The sequence below is a fragment of the Helicoverpa zea genome, chromosome 1 (assembly GCF_022581195.2).
Source record: "Helicoverpa zea isolate HzStark_Cry1AcR chromosome 1, ilHelZeax1.1, whole genome shotgun sequence".
Lineage (NCBI taxonomy): Eukaryota > Metazoa > Arthropoda > Insecta > Lepidoptera > Noctuidae > Helicoverpa > Helicoverpa zea.
Window position 1 is genome coordinate 6,071,261 of NC_061452.1, and position 27,015 is coordinate 6,098,275.

The 27,015-nt window shown below is 37.9% G+C and overlaps 2 protein-coding genes across 2 annotated transcripts in view; one reads left to right on the top strand and one right to left on the bottom strand.

The window, feature by feature from the left end:
- Nucleotides 1-26,611, top strand: part of LOC124642635 (A disintegrin and metalloproteinase with thrombospondin motifs adt-2-like) — a 31,165-nt gene extending 4,554 nt beyond the window's left edge. The window contains exons 2-13 of the mRNA XM_047181203.1: nt 2,062-2,228; nt 2,674-2,845; nt 2,991-3,314; nt 3,419-3,627; nt 4,310-4,501; nt 4,845-4,973; nt 7,405-7,519; nt 9,356-9,502; nt 9,736-9,969; nt 10,298-10,421; nt 10,741-10,916; nt 25,576-26,611. Coding sequence (XP_047037159.1) covers nt 2,062-2,228; nt 2,674-2,845; nt 2,991-3,314; nt 3,419-3,627; nt 4,310-4,501; nt 4,845-4,973; nt 7,405-7,519; nt 9,356-9,502; nt 9,736-9,969; nt 10,298-10,421; nt 10,741-10,916; nt 25,576-25,863 — 2,277 coding nt within the window. The 3' untranslated portion in view covers nt 25,864-26,611. The remainder of the gene's footprint in view (nt 1-2,061; nt 2,229-2,673; nt 2,846-2,990; nt 3,315-3,418; nt 3,628-4,309; nt 4,502-4,844; nt 4,974-7,404; nt 7,520-9,355; nt 9,503-9,735; nt 9,970-10,297; nt 10,422-10,740; nt 10,917-25,575) is intronic.
- On the bottom strand, nt 14,491-23,084 carry LOC124642580. The gene is made up of 3 exons (XM_047181067.1): nt 22,566-23,084; nt 21,780-22,004; nt 14,491-16,575 (listed from the first exon to the last, which is right to left on the bottom strand). The coding sequence occupies exons 1-3, from the start codon at nt 22,680-22,682 to the stop codon at nt 14,515-14,517; spliced, it is 2,403 nt and encodes an 800-aa protein (XP_047037023.1). The 5' UTR covers nt 22,683-23,084; the 3' UTR covers nt 14,491-14,514.
- Nucleotides 26,612-27,015: the final 404 nt, after the last annotated feature.

Sequence of the window (27,015 nt, forward strand, 5' to 3'; positions counted from 1 at the left end):
CGCGACGCATGCATAAAATCGATAGCTCTATGCGACAGACATTTAGCTCATATAAATTGCATAATGAGCAGAGAATGCTTGTAGCATTATTAAATTCTAGCTTAATTTATATGATGAAAATTCTAAGTAGAATATATAACAGTAGACACTTAAATTAGGTACCTTACCTATATCTGTTGCATAAGTTATGCCATAACAGATAATAACTGATTATCGTTACTATTTTTATGATCAAATTACATAACTAACAAGTAGTTGTTGATCGCCTCCATGCTAGCACAAGTAGTTATTATCTATTTATAATGGTTTGAGCCACGTACTATAATTATTTACGTGTGGAAGATATTGATTTATAACACGTGTTTATTTGTGACAACCCGGTTAGTGAAGCCAAGCTCGGCAGTATGAGGCCTGTCCACTCATGCGAGTGATCGCTCCTGGACCCCTGCGGTAGTCAGTCATTGTTCATCTCGTTTGGCATTTAGGTTTATAATGCTCGTTTTATATTATGAACTATTTTCGTATTCTCGGGCATTTTACAGGCTGCTACGACTGCTACGAGCTGAAACCTTGTTACAGGTCTCATTTAGTTACAAGAAACCAATAAATAACGTACGAGATGGTTTAGACTGAAACCATAAGTACCCATATCGTGGATGCGGTGTCATTACATGACATTATAATAACGAACATAATTAAAAAAATAATTTATTTTGTAAAAGGAAAGCTTGAACATATTTGCATGCTTGAACATATTTTTTTATATTCTGCCAAACAGCATTTATTAGAAGTCTTGCTCACGACGACGACGACGACGACGAGCATTTTTCATTACGGTACTAAAAAGTTTTTAATATTTTTATTTCAGCATAGAATTTTATATTTCTGCAGATATGTATAGATAAAGTAATACCTAACTAGAATTTGTCATAAATATTTAAAACTCAGTCAGACAATGGGATTAAAGAAAAAACTTACGTGTCGGTTTTTATTATATTAAACGTTTTTTTCCTGCTGTTTCATAGACCAAGTTGCAATTAAAATTAAAATCGGACTGTCATCTTTTTATTAGGTACAAAGAAAAACAAACAGACTTGAGCTTGAACCCGGTTGAATCTGCGAAAGAATGTAGTTTCAATGAAACATGCAAGCGAGACGAGAAAGAATGTCGGAGGTCGCTAGCAGTATACTTAGCATATACATATATGTAGGTACCATATGTACCTCCATATACCTGCTTGCTACGTACCGCTCGGTTCAGGACCCTTTTTAAAAATAAACTTTCTGTACACTTTGAAAGTGTGTTGACAATACACCTTTAAAATACCGAAACCTCAAAGACAAACGAAGTATGTAAGTTAACTGATGCAGAACATAATAATCTATCCATCACACTTTATTGCGTAGCAGTGTGCTACGAGAAAAATGTAGTAGTAGTTTTCGTGCTTCGCTAAAATTTCTTTGATATTAAAGCTATAAGTATCATTTTTGTATTTGATGTAACAGCCAGACCTGGATAAGGATATAAGCTATTTAGGCAATTGCTAGAAAGAGTAGGGAGTTGCCCTCTAGGGAGACTCGGGGGAGGCAACAGAGAAAAAAAAACATATAAAAGTAATACAATTTCAAAATTCATGCGAAGTGGGTTGACGTCGGGTAGATGAATTGCGCTCGCTCATTCAGTTGCTTACTCTACATGAGGAAAATAATAGTTTTATTTTGAATTCCCCAACTAGCAAAGAAAATCTTTAAGAATTAGGGCGCCTGTGGCTTAGCTTGGGGCATACAAGTGGAGAATATAATATAAGCTAAATAAGCTTTACAAGCAACGCACCGCCAGTAGGGCCTTTCAATATGGCGCTTTGGGCCTTTCAATCAACAAGTAGTTGTATTAATCATCATTGACTACTTCGAATTCAAGTTTTTTTTTGAACTCGACTATACTTGTATTCAAGAATTGCAGATTTGGATCCTTGGGAAAAAAAGTTGGCAAAATCATCGAAATAATGAGCAGATAAGCGGGTCTCGATGATAATGCTAAAGCTTTCCTTTGTACTGCAGGATTTACTGCCGCTTTACGGCTGGTGGACGAATCCGGAGCGCGTCCAGGAAGGTTCGGACGTGCAGGTGGTGTACCTGCCGGCGCTGCTGCCCAGGGAAGCACAGCTCTCCTCCGACAAGCCTGCCGATGACGTGCCGCTCCCCTACAGTTTCGACGCTTTTGGGAGGTATGTAGATAGCTGACTTTTTATTCCTTCATGCCCAATTGCGCGTCCAACAGCATTGCAAATTCATGAATATGAAAAGCACATTCTCTTTGTTATATTTACCCAATAACTTTTTTTATTCCTGTATTTTTTCGTTTTATATCTGCGTAAGCCAGTCTCAGACATGAATGTGACTAAGAACTTGAAAAAAAATCGGGCTGGCAACCTAGACGCCTATTAGAGAAAAACCGGTTTGATCGAATGGATAACCAACTGACCTTGAGATAACTGATTGTTTTAAGTGTGTTGAATTGGCTTGTAATGCTCATACGATCGATCAATCATGTCGCACAGGAGAAAGCGTATGTAAATGCATTTGAGACATTAGATGACTAAGTGAATATAGCTTTTGGGGGTTTCACGAACGCAATTTCTGTGTATGTATCTAATTTTAATTTGTTTCTAGAAATTTTGAGCTACAGTTGGTTCCAAACCGTCGACTGATTTCCCCTGAATTCCGAGTGTGGTCAGACGTGGGCCACGAGGCAACTCTCTCATCTGTGGACCCCTCATGCCACTTCCAGCACACTGGCCCCAATGCAGTTGCTGCATTTTCAGCTTGCAGAGATCATGCTCTTGTGAGTACAACCATTACTGATAGTAATTTGCGTAGCAACGACGTACCGGTTTATTTTACTCAGAATACGAAACTGAAATAAGCAAATTTTATATCAAAGTTCCATAAGTTGTCTGATGCATAAACGTTTGGTCCCTGCCTTTCAGCACGGGTTGATTGTTGTGGACAACTCTACGTACGAAGTCCGTCCCCTGGGTACCGGCAATGGGCGGGCGGAGAACGGTCGCGGTCGCACCGCGCATGTGATCCGTCGCGCTCCACCGCCCGCGCCGCCTGGCGACGATGCACGTCCTCTGCGGCCGCGCGTGCGCCGCCCGCGTGCTCACGCGCCGCGCCTCAAGCCAGGCCCGCCCAACTATACCATCGAGATAGCGTTGTTTCTTGACGAAGCTGCATACAAAATTTTCTACCCTTATCTCAACTATAGCGAGACGGATCTGCGTGATATGCTTTTGGCATACATAAATGGTGTAAGTTATTTAATATTGATAGTTGTCCATAACTAATCAGTTTCTTTATTTCTTAATAATGCTTAAAAATATAGCTACTGTCAAATTTTTCGTAACTGTTCCAGGTGCAAGCCTTGTACCAGCACTCTTCCCTGGGCACGCACATTCAGTTGTCGCTAGTGCGGCTGACACTACTACGCTCGCAGCCGCCAGGCCTCCCCGCGCATGCGGAGCGCGGCCGGCTGCTGGACTCCTTCTGCGCATACCAAAAGTCGCTGAACGTAGACGATGACGACGATCCACAACATTGGGATATGGCCTTGCTGCTCTCAGGGTAACTATGACTCAGTTATGATCATCTCAGCTTTGTCTAAATATTTTAATAATGATTATTCAAATCGCACAAGTGTAAACATTGTTGACCCCCCTTTTTCGAAACCGTTTAAAAATCGGTTAGCCTACTTCCTAACCATGAAGTGCTTAAAAAAACTGTCGAGGCTACCATTGTATTTAAATAATGTTCTTGAATCAAACATGCACGCATCGCTGAAAAATGCAAATATGAACCGTGGTTTTAAAATTTCTTGCGGTTTGGTTTGTATTCAATGATTGCTAAAAGCCTGGTGATTCATACCGCTAAAATATTGTGCAATAATCAGTTAAATGCAAGAACTGTTTGTATCCTGTGAGATTTTGAGTAAACTCCTAACCTGGCAAATATTTATCACATTCCATTGGGTTGTTGGCATTAAGGATCGACTCCGGCAACATTATTTATTTTGCTCAAAGGTAACGCATGTATACAATGTACGAGCACTTTTGCGCAATGTTCTCTTAGGCTACTAACAGAAGATAATTCATTTTTACCCCCGCCGCCAAGGAGTCGAGGGTTATGTACAAATTAATAAGATTGGACACAGGAACTCAACGGCAGGATCTTGACGGCTACCCCCCAGTGTATGTTAGGTATATTCGTAGTATAATGGTAAGGATTAAATCGGCGGTCGTGTTTTCAGGTTGGACTTCTACTCTATGGAAGGCGGGCGTCGCAACGGCGTGACAATGGGCTTGGCGCCAGTGGGCGGCGTGTGTCTGCCGGCGCATGCCTGCGTAGTCTCGGAGTTTGGCACGGCCGACCTGCTGGGACGACCCTACCCGTCTGCTGGCTTCACCTCCGTCTATATCCTCGCTCACGAGATCGGACACAAGTCGGTCACAGCTTGTTCATATTTTCCCTATATCGTTTTATTACCTGAAAAAAACACCTTGTGTCCTCATCATCAATCAGTGCATACTTTCTTCAAGGAATGTCATACTTACATCGTCCATTTTAATCATAAGCAGGCTTTGGCAAGGGTACCAAAACCGGCCACTGACATTTTGTGAAGTCGTTAACCTAAACATATTGCTTTTATGCGGGTGATGATAGCTAAAATGTAAAGTTCATTTACTCAAGTTACTTGGTAGAATGACTTGTATGTTAAGGAGTATCTCTGTATTTTTGCTCAACCGATTATGGTTATATTGAATTTGATTGTGAACTTGTTCCAGCCTGGGCATGCACCACGACGGCACGGGCAACAGTTGCGCACGCGACGGCTACATCATGTCGCCCTCCCGCGGCACCAATGGCGAGGCGTCCTGGTCGACGTGCAGTGCTCGCGTTGTGGCTGACTTGCAGTATAGTTCCTTTATCTTCTGTCTGTTCTCATTTTAGTCAGTCATGTTCGCGAGAAACTATATAGCTATACAATCTTAGTAGTTTCATGATAACAGAGTGGAATACTTTAAATGTCTCCTAAACTATTTCGTTCTATCAGTTTGTCCCTGTCGGAGTCCTCTTTCGCAGAGAGAGGGGTAATCATAGATGTAATATAATAAAGAAGATTGCGCACGCTCGAAATATATATTTACGAAAATGAACTCTATTCCAACGCAATAAGGTACTAAAGGACAATGGGCAATTCCGGTCCAAATGTCCACCACGAACGAGACGTATATGGCTAGATAGCCCATTAAATATAGAACATTTTTTGTTATGAAAGTAAAAAAAAATATAATGCCAGAAAAAAGTTATAGCAAAATCAAATAAAACATTTTATAGATTTTTTCAATTTCATTTTTTCAATTACTTTTCGTGATGTTTAATTTTCATACTTCTGTAACTTCTGACAAATAGAAATGTTCATTATTAGAGAGAAGACACCACCAGTTACATCGAACTTTCTTAGATCCAGGAACCGCTGAGTATATTCAAGCACTTCTGGCGCCTCTATTGGTTAGTGATTCGTACATCCATCGGGCAAAAAAATATGGGCTGTTTACATGTAAATGTGTCTTACTCATCTTAGTTTTAGATAAAATGCGGAAATGGAAGTGGAATAAAATAAAAAATAATAATGATAACATAAAAAACTACCGAAAATGAAGAATACATTTTTGGCTATAACTTTTTTTTGGCATTGTTTTTTTTTTATTTTCTTAGTAAAAGTTACTCTAAATTAAGTGGACTATTTAATTATATAGGTCTCGTTCGTGGTGGACATTTGGACCAAACTTCATACATTCTTGCCCAATCTCCTTTGTTGCATAATACACAGAGGCAAATCCGAGCCGAGAGGGATAGTTAGAACGGAGGCCGTTTGTCTCTTTCTAACACCTTGCCAGCATAAAAAAATATTGTGATCAACAGTTTTGTCTTCCCAAAAAAACAATTGAATCACATATATTTTTATCTTATTTTAACAATTGTAAGTCAACAAATTAATAAAAATCGCATTAATTTATTATACGAATAAATTATTTATATAAATTATTATTCTTAAAACATAAACAACATAAATATTTTTTTTTTTTTCTAGCGGTAACCCTGAACATTCTTGGCGCGTAATCAGCATTTAAAATTTTGTTTATATTTTTTGTATTAAATAAATTTAAACTATTTAAATGGTGAAAAAGTGTTGCGTTTATACTTGTAAAAGTGAATCCTATGGTGGTTGCAATATATCGTTCCACAGGTTAGCTAATAATAACATTTTCGTAAATCAAACAACTAGGGTGCCCATGAATTCTTGTAATGAGTGATGGATTTTAAAACTGTTGTACTATTGTTATAGCTTCCCAAAAAATGAAGAAAGGCGACATAAATGGCTCAGCAGTCTATATATGAAGTAGAAATACAAAAAAAATCAGTCTTCACTTCGAATCTTCCTGCTTTTATACTGCTAATTCCCGCTAATTATTAAAAGCCTTTATAAGTATCTTAAGGTCACAAACTGCGTAAGTTCAATACCAATCTGCGTTTAATAATCTTAGCAAATTCGGATTTGTCTACATAGCTTAATCTCATAGTCACCCTATTAGAAAGGGACAGACAGCCTCCGTACTTACTGTTTCACTCGGCTCGTTTTTTGGGTTTATATGCGCAGTCCTGTTTACTAATATTATGTCTATGGGGGTAATAGTTGATCTCCTAAGGACGATTAACGACTGTGACTGTGACTTTTTTTTTTATTTTTTTTTTTTAGGAAAACCAACAGCTATACAAAAAAAGAATAGACCATGGATAAAAAGACAAAAAGCCAATTACAGGTTTTCACGGATAGCAGTAGTGTAACACACTTATAGCTAATCAGCAGATCTACTATTAGTACACTGAGAAATGTAGTATTTAATTGATATTAATTTTTGAAAAAGTCAAGGTTTAGCTGTCTACGAGCTACGCTACTCTTGGTATTGAATGGGTCAAAAGAGTACTCTTTACACAGTTTATTGAAGTGTTTATTGAAGACTTACAATATTGTTTCGTAATTTTTATTTTCACTGAAACTGATTAATCGGACGTGATTGTCGTAGTAATAAGAAAACGTTGCGTTTATTACGACGAGCATTTTTGGGCAGTTGTATAACAAGCGAATTCGTATGCATATGGCATGGCATGGATGTTTCCTCATTGCGTTTAATTACTAATTAATGTTAATGATAACTTGTGCTATATTGGAACAGTATTTTCATGGAATTTCAGTACGTATTTAACAATAATTTACAGCATCTACTAAGAGAAGATAAGCTCATCAAACTTCATCTTCATCTATATTTATTATTTCTGTAGATGGGCGACCTGTCTATTCGATGGTTCTGATGACCTGGACGCTCCTACAGAACTTCAACACGAGAGGTTCGGAGGTGTTCCCGGCACCGTCTGGAGTGCGAAGAAGCAATGTGAGGTGAGTCACGACATGAAGAGATTTCGAAACAACTAAGTACAAATATATACACTTTAGAAAGTGAGTGCAAATTGGATACGAATTAGAAGTCTACACTAATACGCTGACCTAAATCACACAAGATGTATTTAGTATTATGTTCATACATAGGTACATACCTCACCTTAGAGAGGTGTACCCGCGAGATGATTTAAGTTTAAGATAACTGTGTAATGTAGCTAGTTATAATATTGAAAAGAAGCATGATTTAAACATACAATCAGCTATGTTTCAATCAAAGTTGTATTTTCAGGGGCCCGATTCTCCTAATTTTACCTAAGCAACATACGATTCACGTTCGACTGCGATCCAATCCCGACTCGATTACGATTGAAACGTATGTGGCATTCCGCTATTTTTTCGTTGAAATAAACGTTTTTAAACGGTTTTATTTAGCTCACCCCGTTTGTTTTATTATTTATTCATTCTTTCTTGGGTCAAATTTAGAAATTGAAATTTCAGTGCCTTCCTGTTGTCAGATTGATCTGAAATTTGGTACACACCTTTAATTCCGATGACAATACAATATAGTAATATCAATAATATTGTAAATCCAAGATGGCCGCCGGTACAAAATGGCGGATTACATATTTTTCCACAACCCCCTCAATATGGGTATCAAATGAAAGGGCTACTCAAGTAGAATACTGTCAGCAACCCCAACGGGGCCCAACAGGGCCAAGGCCTGCCTGGGCTGCGGGATTGTCCTAAAGAGTTACCGTGGTCGTGGTACATAAAAGGCCTACGACGAAAAAGAACGGTTTTTAGTCAGTAAGAGTCTGGCACTCCCTCACCGCTGCTGACCCATGTATAGAATGAAGAATATTCGGTAGGCATTTTCATTAAATACTAAAAACTAGATAATAAAAAATCGGTAAAAAAACTTTTAAGTTAAACGGTTTTATATCTTATGTGCACTGAAAAATAAAAAATAAAAAAACAGTTACTTACCTATAAACCTACGTAGGTGGTCCCGGTCATATTAGACTAAAATAAAAACGTGGGGCCCTCTGAAATCCTACTTATGGCAAAGCATATCTTTATACTTTGGTAGATCGTGAGCTCGGCGTTCGCTGATGAAGCCGCTACGGCTGATTATTGATTGTCAAAATCTCCAGTTATGATTATAGTAAGTCGATGCAATCCACACCTATTATACCTCTAGCTAGAAGAAAGTATTACAGCAATAGTTACGGAATGGGCCCCACGTTTTTATTTTAGTCTAATATGACCGGGACCACCTACGTAGGTTTATAGGTAAGTAACTGTTTTTTTATTTTTTATTTTTCAGTGCACATAAGATATAAAACCGTTTAACTTAAAAGTTTTTTTACCGATTTTTTATTATCCTTTTCTGTCATTCAATAATGAATCATTTTGTCTGCAAATGATTAACTATTGCAATATGATTGTAGAGCAACCTACCGTATAGACCAAAATCACCAAAATAGCAGACCAATCGCAAACCAATCGAATGTCGTTGGAATACGATTGGTCTTATATTAGTAGCAGAATGCCCGATATGATTAAAACTGCTATTGCGATCATATTGCGATTCGATTTCTATTCGATTTTGACATTATTAACTTAGGAGAATCGGGCCCCTGGAGGTTCTTCATTATTTGATCATGTGTCACAGAACTGCATGTATTAAGTAGGTATACCTATCCGCTATGCTTTGATACAGTGGCGGCGCAGCATCGGGTGGCACCCGGCACCCGGTATGTGCCGACCGAGATGGCACACCCCTCGAGATGTGGCACCCGTCTGAAGTTCTATTTTTTCCTTGTCCGTCAGATCCTGCTGCGTGATGCTGACGCTGCGCCTTCTCCAACCGGGCCTACGAGCGAACACTGCACTCAGCTGGCGTGTCGCACGCCGCACAGAGCTGGTTACTACTACGCTGGGCCCGCGTTACCTGGCACTTCCTGCGGCACGAATATGGTCCGATTATTTTGTTCTTAAGTCTAAATCACTGTCTAATGCCGAATGGAAACATTTTTTTTTATATTGGCGCCCAACGTGGTTCTCCTAAAATATTTTTTTCGAACATGAGTCGTCGAATACCAGTACGACACAACGACCGAACTTATGGAGCTCGTTAACGTAGTCTGCATTCTTGCACACATGTATATTAAAATATCTGACAAAAAGTAAAAATCTAACTAATACTTCAGTGGTGTCAAGGAGGCGAGTGTGTACCCGCGAGTGCCTCTCCGGCCAGCAGCCCCGCGCCACCCCCAAGCTCGGCCGGTAATACGGGCGGCTGGGGCCCGTGGCAAGAGGCCTCGTGTCGCTCCGGCTGTTCCGAGCGAAGCCGCGGCTTCCGCGAGCGACGCCGCGTCTGTACCACCACGAGCGACGCCTGCCAGGGATCAGCCTATGACGTGCTCCTGTGTGATGATACTAAGGTTCTCCTATCCATTCATATGCGAAATTTCCTCTTTATTATATTAGTATAGAACATTATGTACTGCTAAGAAGCAGTTTTGATTTTCGCAGGGTATATTGCAGGCGTCGTAAATTATTCATGATTTCTGTTAACCTATTGTCATATTAAATGAAATATAACACGTAACTGATCTGGACCTGCACTATAATATGTAGTCTAAATAGAGGCACTTTAATATAAAATAAATAAACACTCAGGCATATATTTTACGTTATGGCAATATTTATGGACACCCATAACTTACTAGACGTAATAAATCCTTATACCAAATTTTTTTTCATGAACAGGTTTGCGGCAAAAAAACCCGAGTAGGAGCGAGTGAGTTGGCGTCACGCAAATGCGCTGAGTTCGCTGCTCTACTGCCGGAGCTGGACTCTCGCGGAGGGGGTCTGCAAGCGCCGCACGACCCTAGTGAGTTACTGACGAGAAACTTGCACATATTAAAGTTGGGAAAGAAATACGAAGTAACAAAAAACTTAAAGAACACACCTTTGCTTATCAATCGAAGACCGGGAAGTGGGTCAAATTAGGATTCCAAGATTTTCTTAGATACACAGTTACCTAGTTACAAGTGAAGCTAATATATATCTAAGCGTGCTAATTAAAAATATACGCAAATTTTACCAGATTGCGAAAAAGCTTAATAAGGATTATGTTTTCTACCTCAAAATTAGGCATTTTAATTCTTACCAATCTTCTCCCATTAACCCACATTGATTTATTTTCACAGCTCGCATGTGGATGGGGTGTGCTGTGTTCTGTCGTCGCGCTTCTGGGGGAGGTTTCTACGCGCCGCGAGTCGAGCTCAACGATAAGGGCAAAGACCCCTACTTCCCGGACGGCACGTGGTGTCACAATGACGGCAGTCAGGATTACTACTGCCTGCAACATCATTGTCTCCCTGAGGTGAGCAATCATTGATTTAAAAAAGAAAAATCACGCTTCAACATACTTTGATGAAGTGACCAACGACTTACTTCAAAGAAAAATAATAATTGGCAATTCAAAACTGGCATTAAGCATAATACTACCATTAAGTATGATAGAAAAAGTGTTAATTCTTAATTCAAAAACCGGCCGATACCATAATTATGTCATTCCAGAAAAAAGTTCTTGTTACCTTGGTAATGCTTATTCTCAATTTAAAAAACCGGCTGGCATCATCGGCAAATAACGTATGAGTGTTAAGCCATTAAGGTTACCTAATATAAATGGAACAGTCTCTTATTCGTGAAGATTATCTAACTATATTGTATAATTCTAGAAGTTATTAATTGCGTGTCGATTATTAATTGTAAGTAGATATTGAGCGTAAACGCATGACCCCAAGATAATAATGCGATTTGTAATATCAAAACAATCTCTCACTCTCTGTACGCACTTGTATCTAAATCGTTAATCCTAAAGCAACGTCAGACTAAATGTACCGGGCGGCTTTGTTCATTTTGTCCTAACCCCGGTCCTAGCAACAGTTGCTATAGTAGTTATAAGTGGATATAAGTAGCTTGACTCACTCGGTTCCTACGGTGTTCAGTACGCCCTCGCTCGGCCAATAAAGGTAAAGCGTCACTCCATCGGATCAATAGGTACGTGGAATGTTAGCGGCCGTAGAATGGTTACACGGTTTCTTACCGTATTGCTTCGTAGTGCCCATCTCACGTGGTAGATGGCGCCGCCGGTAAGTTTCCCAGATATTTTCCATCCATTGTTTGCGGTTTAAGATAAAATTGATAAAGTGCTTCGTCATACGGAAAATCGTCATTTCCACGGCTTAGCTTATCAACTTATCAGTTTATATTGTGCTGAGATTTAGTTCCTGAATACCAGCCAATATTTTTGGGCCAAGGCTCACTCAGGCGTGAGACTAACGAGATTTGAGAGTCTTTGAAAATTAAGAAAACAACGCAATTCTTCATAATCCCATTGTATATACAAAAATAGAATTCTTCTTTGTACTTTGTACATGAAACAAATAGGTATTTTGTTTTTAAAATATATAAGCCATATATTAAAGCATCGTAAAACGCTTACCCCTATCCTGATGAGCGTTTATGTTACCATGCAGGTAATAAATTAAAGTAAACGAGAAATCAACAAGATTAAAATAATGCATGCGTATTTATGAGATGAAATTCTTCGGTTTTTACTGGCTATTGTCGTCTTACGATCTGAGATGAAGATTTATTGAAAATTCCACGAATATCGGTCAGAAAATAAAGTGAATGAGTTTTCAGTACATTTTCCGCTCTAAAAACGTGAGCTGACATAAGTACCTATGCTGATGATGTCCCTTCTACACCTGAAGCTAAACCCACGTGCTGACACATGTTATTAACGAAGATACTTACAACTCCATATACGTGCCCCCCACATAATGAACAATCATTAGAAACCTATAACAAGTACAAGGCCCTAAACAATGTTTCATGATTCTATAAAAGGTTTAGAACATTTAGTTAATTTTATAGTGCATTGTCTTGTTATAAATAGGCTTATAACCGCATAAACGGCACTGCGGCGAAGTATAATCTTGTTGTTTGCTAATAGTGCCGTGTCATCTCACGTGATTGCTCTCACAACGCTAACAATATAGACAAGCACCTAGGTACGCTATGACATCTGTAAAGTCACCGAAATAAGTTATATAGCCTCCATAAACGGCGAGCGGTTAGGTAATGTAAGTACACTGCAGCGAACCGCCAATTTCCCCCGTTACAGCCCTTGCCATTTAGCTCAAATTGAAATTGAAAAAAGAACATTTGGAAGTAAACGTAGAAAACATTATGGTTTGGTTGGGTAACTTCCCAAAAACGAATTCCTTTTCAGTATTTTACCAGGCAGTAAACTACAATTAGGTTTTATATCCACGACACCGAGGCTAGAGGTTTTTGATCCACACTCTCAGGTCACATTAGGATAACAATGTCACCGTTTAAGACCCCAGATCTTATCAACCCCAGCTGTTTTTATTTAAAGCGTGTTTCTACTATAAAGTAGCAACGTGCATGCAAGTAAGGTAATGTTAGCATTCTACGTGCTATTCCTATTTCGTATGTAAACTGTGCGCATTAAGTATTCGTGTAATGAAAACTTCTTCGAAGACATCGCTGGTGCATTTAAGGTACCTTGTCCTCACTTGAGGTTTAGGACGACAACTTAAAAAATGACCGATTTTTACATCATCATATTTTGAATCTAGATTTCATTAGGTATTAGGTAATATTTGTGTGTGTACCGTGCATGCGTCAGGCGACATCTCATTATGTAGTGCTTAGTGTTGTTTGGCTGTAAAACATACGCGACACTTCAGTCCAACTTTCTTCCGTGCGTCATAGAAATTCAAAGATATTTGCTCATTTAGAGTAAATTATGGGCCTAATTAGTCATCGTTTATCTAGACGTTTAAATTGGACTAAGTATGATAAATTGAGCAAGTATGCTCAAGATGGGACGTCAACATTTTAACAAAATGTTGACTTTTGATAAGTGTGACAAAACAAGCGCATAGTCCACTTGTCAGCTGAGTTCCGTCAAAGCTTGGCATATTGATATAACGCAACGCAGGTACATAATCCTATTATGAATTTAAAAGTTGTAAAGGAGAAGGGAATGGCTCCATAGGTTCCTGGGCCCAGGTGTTAACTGAATCAAAGTAGCCTTATTTGTAAGAGGATATAATAACAAGGCTTCACTAAAAATTTGGTGAATTTTGGCTACCCAGAAACCAAGTTATCTGAATTATAGTAAAAGTTAGGTTATATTATAACATTGTATTTTTTATGTAATTTGCGAAATACTTCTGAATCACTTCGGTTGTGTAATGGTTTTATGCATGAAGCATGTGAAAGCCTAACCTGTTAGATCTTCGAGACATCACCCTACGCAGCGGCAACCGGCGCGTGCCCTGGACTTTGGCCGCGTTTCCACTGACGCGGAGCTGGGCGGAGAGGAGCGGAGAAGAGCGGTGAAAAGTGGTCAGTGTTTCCACTGAAGCGGAGCTGGGCGGAGAGGAGCGCAGCTGAGCGGAGAGGAGCGATGAAGAGCGGTGAGTGGTCAGTGAGCGGAGCAGAGCGGAGTGGAGCATGCTTTTGGAATCGCGCATTTTTACAGACACACTGCACGCGAGTCACGCACCGCCCCGCTCCGCACCGCTCCGTACCGCCCCGCTGTCCTCCGCTCTGCACCCCAATGCTCGCTGTCCTCCGCTCTGCACCGCCTCGATGTATGAATATTCGCTCAGCTCTGCTCCACCCCGCTCGTACTGTTTCCATTGAAGCGGAGCGGAGATTTCAAGCATAATCATTGGTCAATTTGTGCACCGCTAAGCTCCTCTCCGCCCAGCTCCGCGTCAGTGGAAACGCGGCCTTTCGCTATAGTCGAAGACAAGTTTCTACTTGCAATTTCCTGTAACCTATAAGCAGCAGGAACCAACCTTTTAAAAACTAAAAAAGGGAGAAGGAAGTAAAATAAAACACCAATATACTTAATAATTAAACATGTATTATCATTCATCTTCAATTATTATTAGAATGTCATCTAAAAATTGTGCAGGGGGTACGATATTTTCTTGGAATCTTGCCCAACTGAGATACCATATAATGCACATTACATGGGCACAGCAGCCTACAGTTCTTCTACCTACAATACAATTACAATAATATGATAATATTGAATCTCGTCCTCTTCGACAGCTATCAACTAAAATATAAACAAAATATGTTTTGCGACTTATATGGCGGGATTGTATTCGGCCTCGCAATAACCAAGAAGTATTTGAAGCTGACAGCTGTCGAAGAAGGCTGCTGCTTACCTCCCTGCACACTTCTATTATAAACCCATCATTTCCCCGCAAATGTTCACCAAAATAGGACCGTGCCTGCTTTAATTGATATGTACCTAAGCATACAAGAATTAATTCATCATATGACAACTGGGGAAAATCATTTAAATTATCATTATGAATAGTTATTGTTTCAAAATCAGCCCTACGTCTATTATATTGGTTGTTAACAATAAAATCACCTAATATGTTATGTCTATTCATATTTAAATTAATCTGATTAATGATAGCCCCACAGTCTATTCTATCGGTTATGGGAGGGTGAAACCTATTTATGAGAGCAGCAGCCACCTTAAAATCTCTTATTAAACTTCTTGAGGCTGTATTAAAATAACATTGCCTGAATAATTTGAAATCTCTTTTAAACCTACCGTTCACAATCTCAACGACCCAACGGCAAATGGTGACTGCCCTCGATTTGTTTGCGTCAAGTGTTGACAGCTGTGTTTCACCCTGCGCCAAAGTAGCAGGCACGTATGTCCTATATCCACATTGGTTTAACAAAGGTAATGAATCTCGGAAACCCCTATCCAGTATAAATACATCACCATTTTGGAAAAAATCCTGGAGTGGGTTTCCACTTAAAAATTCATGTCTCATTATATCTGAGTCTGACGTGGTAGCTGGATAGGGGCCCAAAACATCAATGATGTAACCATCTGTGCACACCATTAAAAAAGGTTTGGTTAAGTTCCTATATTTATGCAAACTGTATGTTTTTTTTTGATATAAATAATTAGAGCTTTTTTCAATATAACAGTAAGTTCCATCAAATATAGCGATGGGCCTAGAATCTCCTTCAAATAAAGCACTAGGAATGGCTAAGTTCCTTTCTTTTATTTGTTCTCTAGTGATGTGTTCTAAACCTAAGTGCCGAGGCACAAAATGTTCAGTTAATATGTCACGGGCTTGACACAGCCACTTGGCTAAAGTTTTCTTAGATGTTTTAAATAATGTTGCTAATCTTTCATTTGAGTCCCCACTTCTTAATTTGATAAGATAGGCTGCTAAAACTGAAGAACTATTACGAATTTCTATCAATTGTGGAACCTCATCAAATAATTGACGGAACTGAACTTTAGTAAACCCGATCCAGGTATGCACAACATGGTCGTCCATATTATCAATATTTTCAAAATTCAAAAACCTTTCTTTTGGGGTTTCTTTTAGTGTAAACATATCTTGGATATGTCTTGCAGTAAATGTTTGTAAATAATTACTCCTTAAACTATCAAGGAAGTCCCATGCCTCAATTACTAAATGTATATCACAAAGTCGATTATTTTGTGGTACATAATATTTATGCTCATTAAGCAACATTTTTCTCGTTGCTAGAGGAACTCTATATCGTTCAGTTCTCTGGCAACCTTCTATGAAGCACCGTCGCTCTGTTTCAACTGCCCGCATATAATCTGGCAATACAATTGTTGGTTCAGGGTGCTGTTGTACTGGTTCCACAATTGGGGCACTTGGTGAATGTAGTTCCACTGAGGGTTCATGCACATCATCATTACCTTGGTTTTGTTCTGGTTGAATGGAAACATTCTCAGGTTCGTGTAGAATGTTGTCATGATTTTCATCCAATTGTCCAACAGAAACACCAACTGATGATTGGGCTGGCGGTGGGTTACTTTGTGAGGAAGTCGAAGGACCTGTACTCATATGAACAGCAGCTCTGTCTGCTAATATCCAACAGGAATGGCATATACGACTTGCCTCGTCCACCTTCAAAAAAATAAAAATTCACTATTATACTATAATACAGTAGTTTTTTTTTTTTTTTTTTTTATTGATTTTAAAGAAGGCTTACAGACTAATTACAAACTATGAGTATAAAAAAAATAAAAATAAAACTAAACATTGCTAATAACAAGCCTCCACATATACATGTTATTATGTTAATTAGACGTAAAACCTATGACGATTTTACATTATTAAACTATGTATAGATAATGATTTTAGATAATTACAATAATAACACTACAGTTCGTGCGATAACGATACTAGTTGATAAAAAAAAAAGAAAGAAATCAGTTTCCAAAAAATTGTTTTGCTAAAATCCGCCTTGTCGTACTAGTGGATGTACAATAAAGATCAATGTTCAACTCAAGGGGTAGTTTGTTGAAGCTTGCCGTGCTTCTAGCAAAGAAAGCATTTCGCCTGTAGTTCGTACACGAGAAAGGAACGTTGAGCAGTGGGCGCTGACGTAAACCGAGTTGATTTGTTCGTAGTTCTAACTTAGCGACTAGTTCGGCACAGTCGATTGTGCCATTCGCTATATTTAATAAAAAACAAATGTCATTTATGAGTCGTCTGTGTTCCAGAGGTAAGAAATGGTATCTGTGGCAACGTTGACTGTAATCTGCTGAATACTGCCGTGCTTTAAAATCAATGTATTTTAAAAACTTTTTCTGGATAGCCTCAATACGAGAATTATAAATCTCATATTGCGGGTTCCAGACCTGTGATGCATATTCTAAATGACTACGTACAAATGAACAGTATAATATTTTAATTGTTTTTATAGATCGGAAGTTTGCAGACATTCTAGTTATAAAGCCTAACGCTTTTGCCGCTTTCTTAACTATGGACTCAATGTGCTGATCGAATAATAGTTTACTATCAAATATAACTCCAAGATCTCTGATGGTATTGACTTTATTAATTGTTTGACCATACAGTGTATAGCCTGTACCTATCAAGGTCTTTTTGCGCGTATATGTAACGTGATAACATTTAGACACATTAAGCTGTAGCTTATTTAAGATACAATAAGTCTGAAATCTTATAAGGTCCTCCTGTAAGAGGTGTGTATCCAAGTCATTATGAACTTTTTTAAGTATCTTCATGTCATCAGCATAAAGTAAAATATACGAATGTTTAAAACACGATTTTATGTCCGATATAAATAAAATGAAAAGCAAGGGTCCTAAAATTGAGCCTTGAGGGACTCCAGAGGGAACAACTGCCCAGTTAGATGTATAGCCCTGTAGCACTACTGCTTGAGTCCGATTGTCAACATATGAACAGAACCACCGATACAAGTCACCATGTATTCCGGCCGACAATAACTTTTGCAGCAGCACATGATGGTCAATACGATCGAAGCATTTGCTATAGTCGGTGTAAATTATGTCAACTTGTGCATGCTGCTCCATCCCTTCTGATATGAACTCATGAGCAAGGACAAGGTTAGACGTCGTTGAGCGTTTCCTAAGAAACCCATGTTGTTCATCACTTAAATTACATTTGACCGCTTCATAAAGATCGGTATATACAATACGTTCAAGGATCTTAGAGAACAAACATATCTTGGATATGGGGCGGTAATTTTCAATTTGAGATTTGTTCCCTTTTTTGAAAACTGGCGTAACATATGCTGATTTCCAAATCTTGGGGATAATTCCTTCCGAGAGCGAGCGCTTAAACAAAATGGTCACCGGTTCAGCTAAGCTAGTAGCACAGTTAACAATGAACAAAGGTGGTATCTGATCAGGACCACCAGATTTGGTTAAATCTAATGATTTAAGCAACTTAAGCACACGAGTAGGATTAATATCAACAGAACCAATGCTAGTTGTGTGACCATCAAAACAAGTACCACTAGAGGTGTCTGCGTTATAATTATTGGACTCAGATTGTTGAAAAGTGGTGTTAAAGTAAGCAGAAAACAGATTGCTTATATCCTGACCTGTACTAGCCGACGTATTATTATAAGTCATAACATTCGGAAAAGTACCAACGTTTTTCTTACTTTTCACGTACGACCAAAACATCTTGGGATTCTTAGTTATTGAGGATTCTATCTTTTCCATATAAACGTCAAAACATGTCTTCTCTAAGTTAATTGCCCTGTATCGCAGAATTGAAAACGAATGATAATCCGATATATTGCCATACGTTTTAAATTTACGGTGGTATTTGTGTTTTTCTCTTAAAGTCTTAATTAGCGCAGAATTATACCATGGTGGATGACAAGATTGTCTTATTGACTTTTGTGGTACATACTTGTCGCGCAGTTCGTATAATTTGTTGTAAAATTTACTAACCGCGTCTTCTATTGAATTTGCGAGTAGGAACATAGGCCAATTAATTTCATCTAGCTCAGATTTTATAGCTGAATAGTCACCATGCAAAAAAATAAACTTTTTTGTAATGTTATCACACAGTTTATGAATTTCGACAAATTTTGTTTCAATAACTAAAGGTTTGTGATGAGCATCTACAGGTATAGCTAAAGGATTAACGCTTTCGGTAACGGTTAAGGAATCATTCGAAAAAACCAAGTCCAATAGTCTTTTATTAATGTTACGCACATCATTGTATTGTGACAGGTTACAAACAGCGACAGTATCAAAAAACTCCACCAATTGCTGATTTGAAATTCTACTCGGTATCAGTTCACAACCATGACTACAAACCCAGTCAACATCATTACCGAAATTGAAATCACCTAAAATTATAAATTTGTCCAACGGATGAGTTACTGTAAGCTCGCTAAGCTTGGCCGTAAAGTTATTTAGCTGTGAAAAATATGAGTGTCCCAAGTTTTCTTTACAGAGATAAAGAGCGCATAAATGTAAATTGTACGTTACCTGGGGCCTGTTGCGTTTGAGAATAAGTGTCACCCAAATATCCTCGGCAGAACTGCGCCAGTCCGGTTTTTCAATTGCAATTAGTTCACGTTTTACTGCGATCAAAACACCACCACCTCTTTTTTGAAATGTTCGGGAATAGTCACGATCCCGCCTCCATACAAGATAACGGCCATCAAATAGTTCACTGTTGTAGATATCATCCACCAACCATGTTTCCGTAAATATGATGACATCGTAAGAATTCATACTGATATTACGAAATAGATTATTTGTTTTCGTACGTAAACCACGTACATTCTGGTAGTAAATGTTAAATGCTGCCATTACGTATTATTACTATAAAATATTGGGTTGAAATTATACGACTTACTTTTAAATACAAACTATAACATTGAATCTTTGCAATTTTTAAGTACGAACTTATAATGTGGGTGGAAGGAAATAAACTATACAGACGAAACAAGCACAGTACGACACAGTAACGACAAAAGTAGAACTTTGAATTGCGCGTGTGAATAGGAACGAAATATGGGCTCAGGTAGCAAAAAATGAAAGGTCCGAGGCAATTAGTCACACATTGAGTTGAACAACACTGTATATGCAATCGCACCGCGCACGACGTTAAGTTGAAAGTGGGTTGAAATGAGATGTCATTAGTAAAATAAAATATTAAAATATTAACTAGACACAGTGTGTGAAGACACTGTCCTATTAGGAAAACGTAAGTAGCACGATTTTTAATGTGGTTCCCAAACTGTAGTGTTATTATGATTGTAACTTGGTACATTTGAAATATGAAATAAAAAACTGAATACAAATTTAAATTAAGAAGAAAGTTAAAGGGTGACGGAAACATTATTATATAATAACAGATCAAACAATTTTTCCAAGGTCTTTCTCCGTTTTGACAATAATGACTGGGGATGTATCTGATTTTCTTGCATGGATTTTGGCGTGCTTGACCCACACATATCGAAAATCCGTTTCAGCTGCGGCTTTCTTAGTCTTCGCAAGAAGCATTTTATTCCTTAGGGTCAAATGATCGTTTACAAATATTTTACCATTTCCGGGCAAACCAATGTGACTAGCTATCAGGGTCATTGACTTGGATTCATATCGAGCTGCAGCAATAAAATCTTCCTTTACATAGCGGTTGCAAAATCCAACGATGAGTGGTTTTGTGTGATTTTTTTCACGCGTAGGCACCCGCGCAAGGAAGTTTATTTGTGTTTTAGAGATAGGATAGTTAACTTTTTGACCAATCTTAGCCACCAATTCAAATAAATTTTCATTCTGTGATTGTGGTATTCCTTTGATCTCAACATTATTTAAACGCAACCATTGATCCTTATTCTCTGTTTCATCATCCATTCTATCCAATCTGGCCCGGAGCTCTTCAACCTGTTTCTGGACCTTTTCTAAATGTACAATTCTTTGTTCCATATTTTCTATCTTAACGCCGAATTTCTTTGCCATATCATCAAACTGTGTCTGAAAAGAGCTTTTCAAGTCAGCAAATTCAATTCTTAGGGCTGACATTTCATCCTTCAATCCCTCGAGAGGGGTCAATTTCGCTGAAAGTGCTCGGATTTCCATAAGAACCGCAGAATCAGATTCCGATATCGGAGACCTTGGTGAACTCGGTAATTGCGCAGCACCAACACTTAACTGCCTGCATCTATGACAGCGCCATGTATGTTTCCTGTCACCCAGCTTGCGATAGCCAGCCTCCGTAATTCCAGCACAATGATAGTGCAGTGACTGGCTACAAATTTTGCATCTCGCACCCTCCGTCAGCTGCTCGTTGCAGGAACCGCACAACTGTGATTCCATATCGCTGTGAATGTGCAGCCACAAAAAGTTTGAGAAACACTGGGCAGATAATCACTTTAGTCAGTAGGTTTCCGTAAACACGTCCGCAAGCTACTAGGCCTACGACGAAACTGAACTAGTCCAGATAGTAATAAAAAAAAATAACCCTAACCTAACCTGTGTCGGGTGCCCTTGTCTTTCAGTTAAGTGTTTTATTTTTATGATTTAGTGCTAGTTTTAAATCATGTTAGCTTTACAAATAAATGTTTTATTATTTTAACTAGCTGAACCTCACGGTTTCACTAGCATCTTTGTTTACTGCTCCGCTGCTATTGGATGTAGCGTAATGTTATGTAACCATTCTCAATAAATAGGCTATCTAACAGACAAGATTTTTTAAAGTCGGACTAGTAGATTCTGAGATTAGTGCGTTGAACGCACCAAACAAACTCTTTCACTTTATAATATTAGTATAGATATAGTTTAAATAATTTAAAATATAATACTAAACTATCTTACCGTTTGTGGTAGAATCCACTCTCTAATCACATTATATATCGCAGATTCACGAGCAGAATCATTACGAAGAAGGTGGTTGAACCGCCGGGCTAAGAGTGAACGACCACAGCGGAGACATACGCTTGAATGGCCAACTTGGGTTGGTGCATCAATCGCACGTCTTCCAAGAACCACATCTTGGGCCAAGTCCCAACATGCTTGGCATACAACGTTCTCACTGGTTACCTGAAATAACATAACCATTTAAATCTTGTTCAACCCCTAGTGCATGTTCAATAATGTCGATGTCACAACCGAGACCGAAATTGATTTATCGGGACTCGAGGGTGACCTTCACTTTTTTTATAAGAGAAATGATCAAACTCCACATTCCACAGATTAAAATATATGTCTATTTAAAGGCACACAGCGGGCGCGGCGCGGCGGGACGGGACGGCGACGCGACGCTGAGCAGTTGTAATGTACTAGATACTATGGACGACTTCACACAGAGCCGCCCCGCTCGACGCGACGGTAACTGTCGCTCTAGTACATTACAACTGCTCAGCGTCGCGTCGCCGTCCCGTCCCGCCGCGCCACGCCCGCTGTGTGAATAGACCATTACAACTGCTCAGCGTCGCGTCGCCGTCCCGTCCCGCCGCGCCGCGCCCGCTGTGTGCAGAGACCTTAAGCTAACTAATTGACTATTGATCTAATATAATACTGTCCAATAAACCGATAGATATGAAGTTAAAATGGCTTGCTAAAAGCACGATTTGAATATGTAAAAAATGGGTAAAAACTTACAGGCTGAGATGCACGCCACTGACGAATAACTGTTAAAATCGCCTCATCCTCCAAGACTTTTCTTCCAATAGAATTACTGCGACCAAGCGCAATCGTACAATTCATACAGCGATCCATGTCGTCGATATCCAATCGATAGGCGTAACAGTTGTCCAAAATCGAGAGCCAGGTAATTCAGAGTAGCAAGATCCGTCGAAAAGCCAAGGTCGTGGGTTTAAATAGTAAAACCAGGAAAATATGTGCGCACTCAGAATGAAAGAAAACAAACGAGTGCATCTGTCAGTCAGTGACAGACGCATGCCACCAACAAGTGTTGCCGGAATAAAAATACAGTAGATTACTAGTAATTCAGGCATTTCAGGCATTATTTAATCGATTATTTAGTCTTATTATCTTAATTTAAGTTTTCTCTCTTCCTGGGTAGAATCCTGGTACCATATTTTGTGATTTTATTTAAAAAAATGTAACGGTTTTTTTAATACATATTTCAGGTAGTTAACTGCTGGGCCCAGAAGTCCCCTTCTCCTTTAAAAAGTGTTTTAGATAACAATTTCAACTTTCAGTAAAGCGGAGTGCATTTATTTTCTCTCCGTCTCCTATATACAATAATAAGTGTCTATTTTCAGAACAAGGTCCTGTGATAACACAGCAATTAGATATAAGATAAAGTACAAAAACAAATTGTTTACTATATTAGAGTTAAAAAGATTACATTTTCCTACTTCAAAACGCAGTGTGTAATGCTATAAATCTAACAACAGTACTCGCCTAATTGAATGACGCTAACGTATAATTTACGGTTAAGACAGAATCTCGTGTTATGCAGCATGTGCGGTTCACTAGCATGTGCATTAGAACCTAGATAAGCCTCAAACGGAAGCAGGCAAGGGCAAGCATTGTGCTGTACGAAGGCTGACGCTAATCGACGCCTGTTTACCTGTAGGTCAATATTTATTACACTGTCTCCTGTATCAATACTTCATCGCAAGACAAGTTCCGCAAACATTGATAATCATGAGAAACTTCCAAGTTCATGGATCAGTAATTTCTATAAATAACACTGAAAATAGTCTCAGCAATTTGAACCAATTTGTTTTAATGGCGGACATTGTTTACAATTATTCTAAAATTCGTAAGCACGATAAAAAATGTTATCTAGATGTAATGCAGAAATAATTTTAAGTGCTTAATAATTGTTTTAAAATATATAATAATAATTATAAGATAGAGATTATTTGTCGTAATTATATTTTTTGTTTGAGTATTTATGTAGGTATTATATTCATAATCGTGCCCTTTCTGTAGCCTCGTAAATACCTTTCGTAGCTAATGATACATTTACGAAATTTTAAGATTACCTACTGATAAAAAAAATGCCTCTATACCTCGTATGCCTTACATCTTAGGAATATATTTAGGTATCGTTTATCTACTTTATCCGAAAAAATCAGCATATTTATTAAATATGTAATATCTACGATCTTACGGGAGAATATGATGATTGCTTTGTAGTAATAATTGTAGTAATAACAATACAGCTAGTTGCATCCCTTGAGATAACCCTACAGTCCCTGATGACCATTTTAATAAAGATTTCCTTTTGAAAGAATATTATAGTTACTGAGGCGTTTTGATTACCTTCCAACCAAAAGTGCATGTAAGTGATGGTAAAGTTATAAGTGAAAATATTGAACACAAAGTGAGCAAGTTTATAAAACTAATTATGCTTAAAAAGAACGATTTACGCAAAACTTTGCAGAACACTACTTACCAATAAAATTCATATGATTTTCACATTTCAAGGATCATAAAAAAGATAAACAAAGCTATTCACATCTGGCTTCCATGTGTGATCGTAATACTAGTCTTATTTATCTTTTATTTAGAGCGATTGAAGTATGGAAGCTTATAAATACTCTTCAATATTATATTAAGAACCAAAATAAACATTTTAATTGGCTTTGAGTCAGTCACGTCGGCTTTTAATATTTCTCAGGAGCCCTCAGTTTCTCACGACAGATTTCGAACGTTTGAACAATGATAACAAGATAAAACTAATGTAATTCATATTTGACTAAGACTTTATAAGACACGATGTACGTGAAAGTCTCATATACAACAATGTTTTATTCAAATACATGATTTATCGCGAGTCTAAAGTACTGATAAACGTTTACATTTTAAGATTTCCTGGATTTAATGTAGCCTTGTGGTTTAAGGTGCATTTTAATAATAATATAACAATAACAAGAGATAATAATAAGGGAGGGCTTACTTGTGTCTAAGGTTAATATATTCTTGAACCTAATGTAGCGGTAATATGTACAATGTGTAATGCACTATGCACTACAGGCAATGTTTGACTGGACAACGGTTCTCCGTTGCAAGAAACGAAAACAAAAGGAATACTCAAATGCTAGCTATTTATTTAAGTGAATGTAATTGGTCCAATTAATGTAATTTCGATCTATTCGTAAATGTAGTCTGTACTACATATCTGAGTTGTGTAATCTAAACTCAAAAGTAAACGATACCATTTGGGATCCAAAAGAACTACGAACCTTGACTGTATCTTTAAAAATCCTAAAAAATCCTATTTCATTGTAGGTATAAGATTGAAAGCCAGACCAGACGTGCACAGTAACAAATATAAAGATTAGCATGTAAGGTTTATTACCAGTCTATAGCTATTACTATGCAATATTAATACACGGGAAAAGTTCCATATAATGTAATAATTTAAGTGCTACGAAACTCGTAGTCGCGTAGCAGTGACAGAAAATTAATCGTTTGTCACATTTTACTGTAGCTTGCAGTTTCAAACTGTTGGTTTGTCTTACATGTCAAAGTAAAAACCCAATACCTATTGGAGATATTTTCAATGCAATTCCAATTCTGTGTTTACAATAACGTAGAGCTACTAGGTACATGGTGTAACAATCGAGCCACTCATTATGCAGTTAATGCTATACTTCGATATTTTATTTAATACTGCTTTGCTTGTCTACAGAATTTTAAGATGACAGCTCAATGGCACATCTGGGAGCTGCCGAGTGAGGATGTGAGCGGTCCTTTCAATGCTCGAGCGTTATCAACCCCTGATGACGAGGCGGCGGCTAATGCGATCCGGGCTTACCTGTCCCTGGACAACGAGGGGGTGCCCATCGTCAGATCAGCATTACCACCCCAGATACCAGAGGAACCAGAAGACAACTGGGAAGTCATTGATTATGTAGACATTCCTAACCAGTCGCTGAAGAGAAAGAGAACTCCCAGAATTAACTCGCCTGATACGTAATGACCAGGATTTTAGAGTCAACGGTAGACAATACTTAAATGGATCATTGTAAACATTGTAAGATTTAATTAAGATATCGAATTAATGTTTGAAAGTATTTATCAGTCAGTATTTTCAGACCAATTTTACCTCTGAAAAAATTACGACGACGTTACAGTCGTAGATCGATTTTACAGATATTATTATTTATTATTTATACTGCATTAGTAACAGCATTGCAAGTAGGTAATTCATATTTGATGTAGTTTTAAGTAAGAACCACAATCTTGCCAAATTGTAGAATGATAGCTAGATCTTAAGTAATTGTAATTCTTAGTAATGTAATGAAATATGGTGCGGCCAGTGCCTTATCGAAGCATTTATTAGAAATAACAGTATAAGACAGTATTATAGTTTGTAGAGTAGAATTATTTATTTTTTGATTCAAGATAAAAATTGTCTGATCGAACTTTACATTCACAAATATTGCAGTTCAATGGACATTTTAATATTCTGAAATTCTGGACCTCCAATTGTTTAAAAGGAAAATGAAACTTATGTATGTAAAATATTTTAAGTGAACTCTTTTAAAATTCTAGTCTTTGTACGCTATTTATAATACAGATCAACTGTTTTTTATTTTTAAAATCATAGAGTAAAATGTTTTAGTTTTATGCTCCCATAAAATTTATTTCCTTAGTTACTTTAGTTTTATGTAAGGTGTTTTATTGCGTGTTTGTCGGTTTGAATAAACACCTACATCATAATATACATGAGTGGTTTCTTTTTTAACCGACTTCCCAAAAATCTTTTATTTTTATTGTCATTCCCGGTTGAATGAAAATATTTTTTGAGAATCAATCACTTCGTTAGACATTTTAGATCTCAAGCAAATAAAAATAAATCATCGATTAGTTGTTAATTAAAACAACCACATTACATTAGACAACAGCATTTCCCTACACGAAACAAAAAATAGTTCTCTCTCACAAGTATTCTTGAATTTCATGCTATCCATATATATCGAACTATCATTAAATTTTACGATCATTTATTTTGCGTTTGATAGGCTTTAAATCAATCAATGTACGCGGTAGATTTATTTGATTTATTTTTTATCTTCTTGCTGTTATGTATGCCCTGTATGTCCCTAGTTACCATTGTATTTAATAA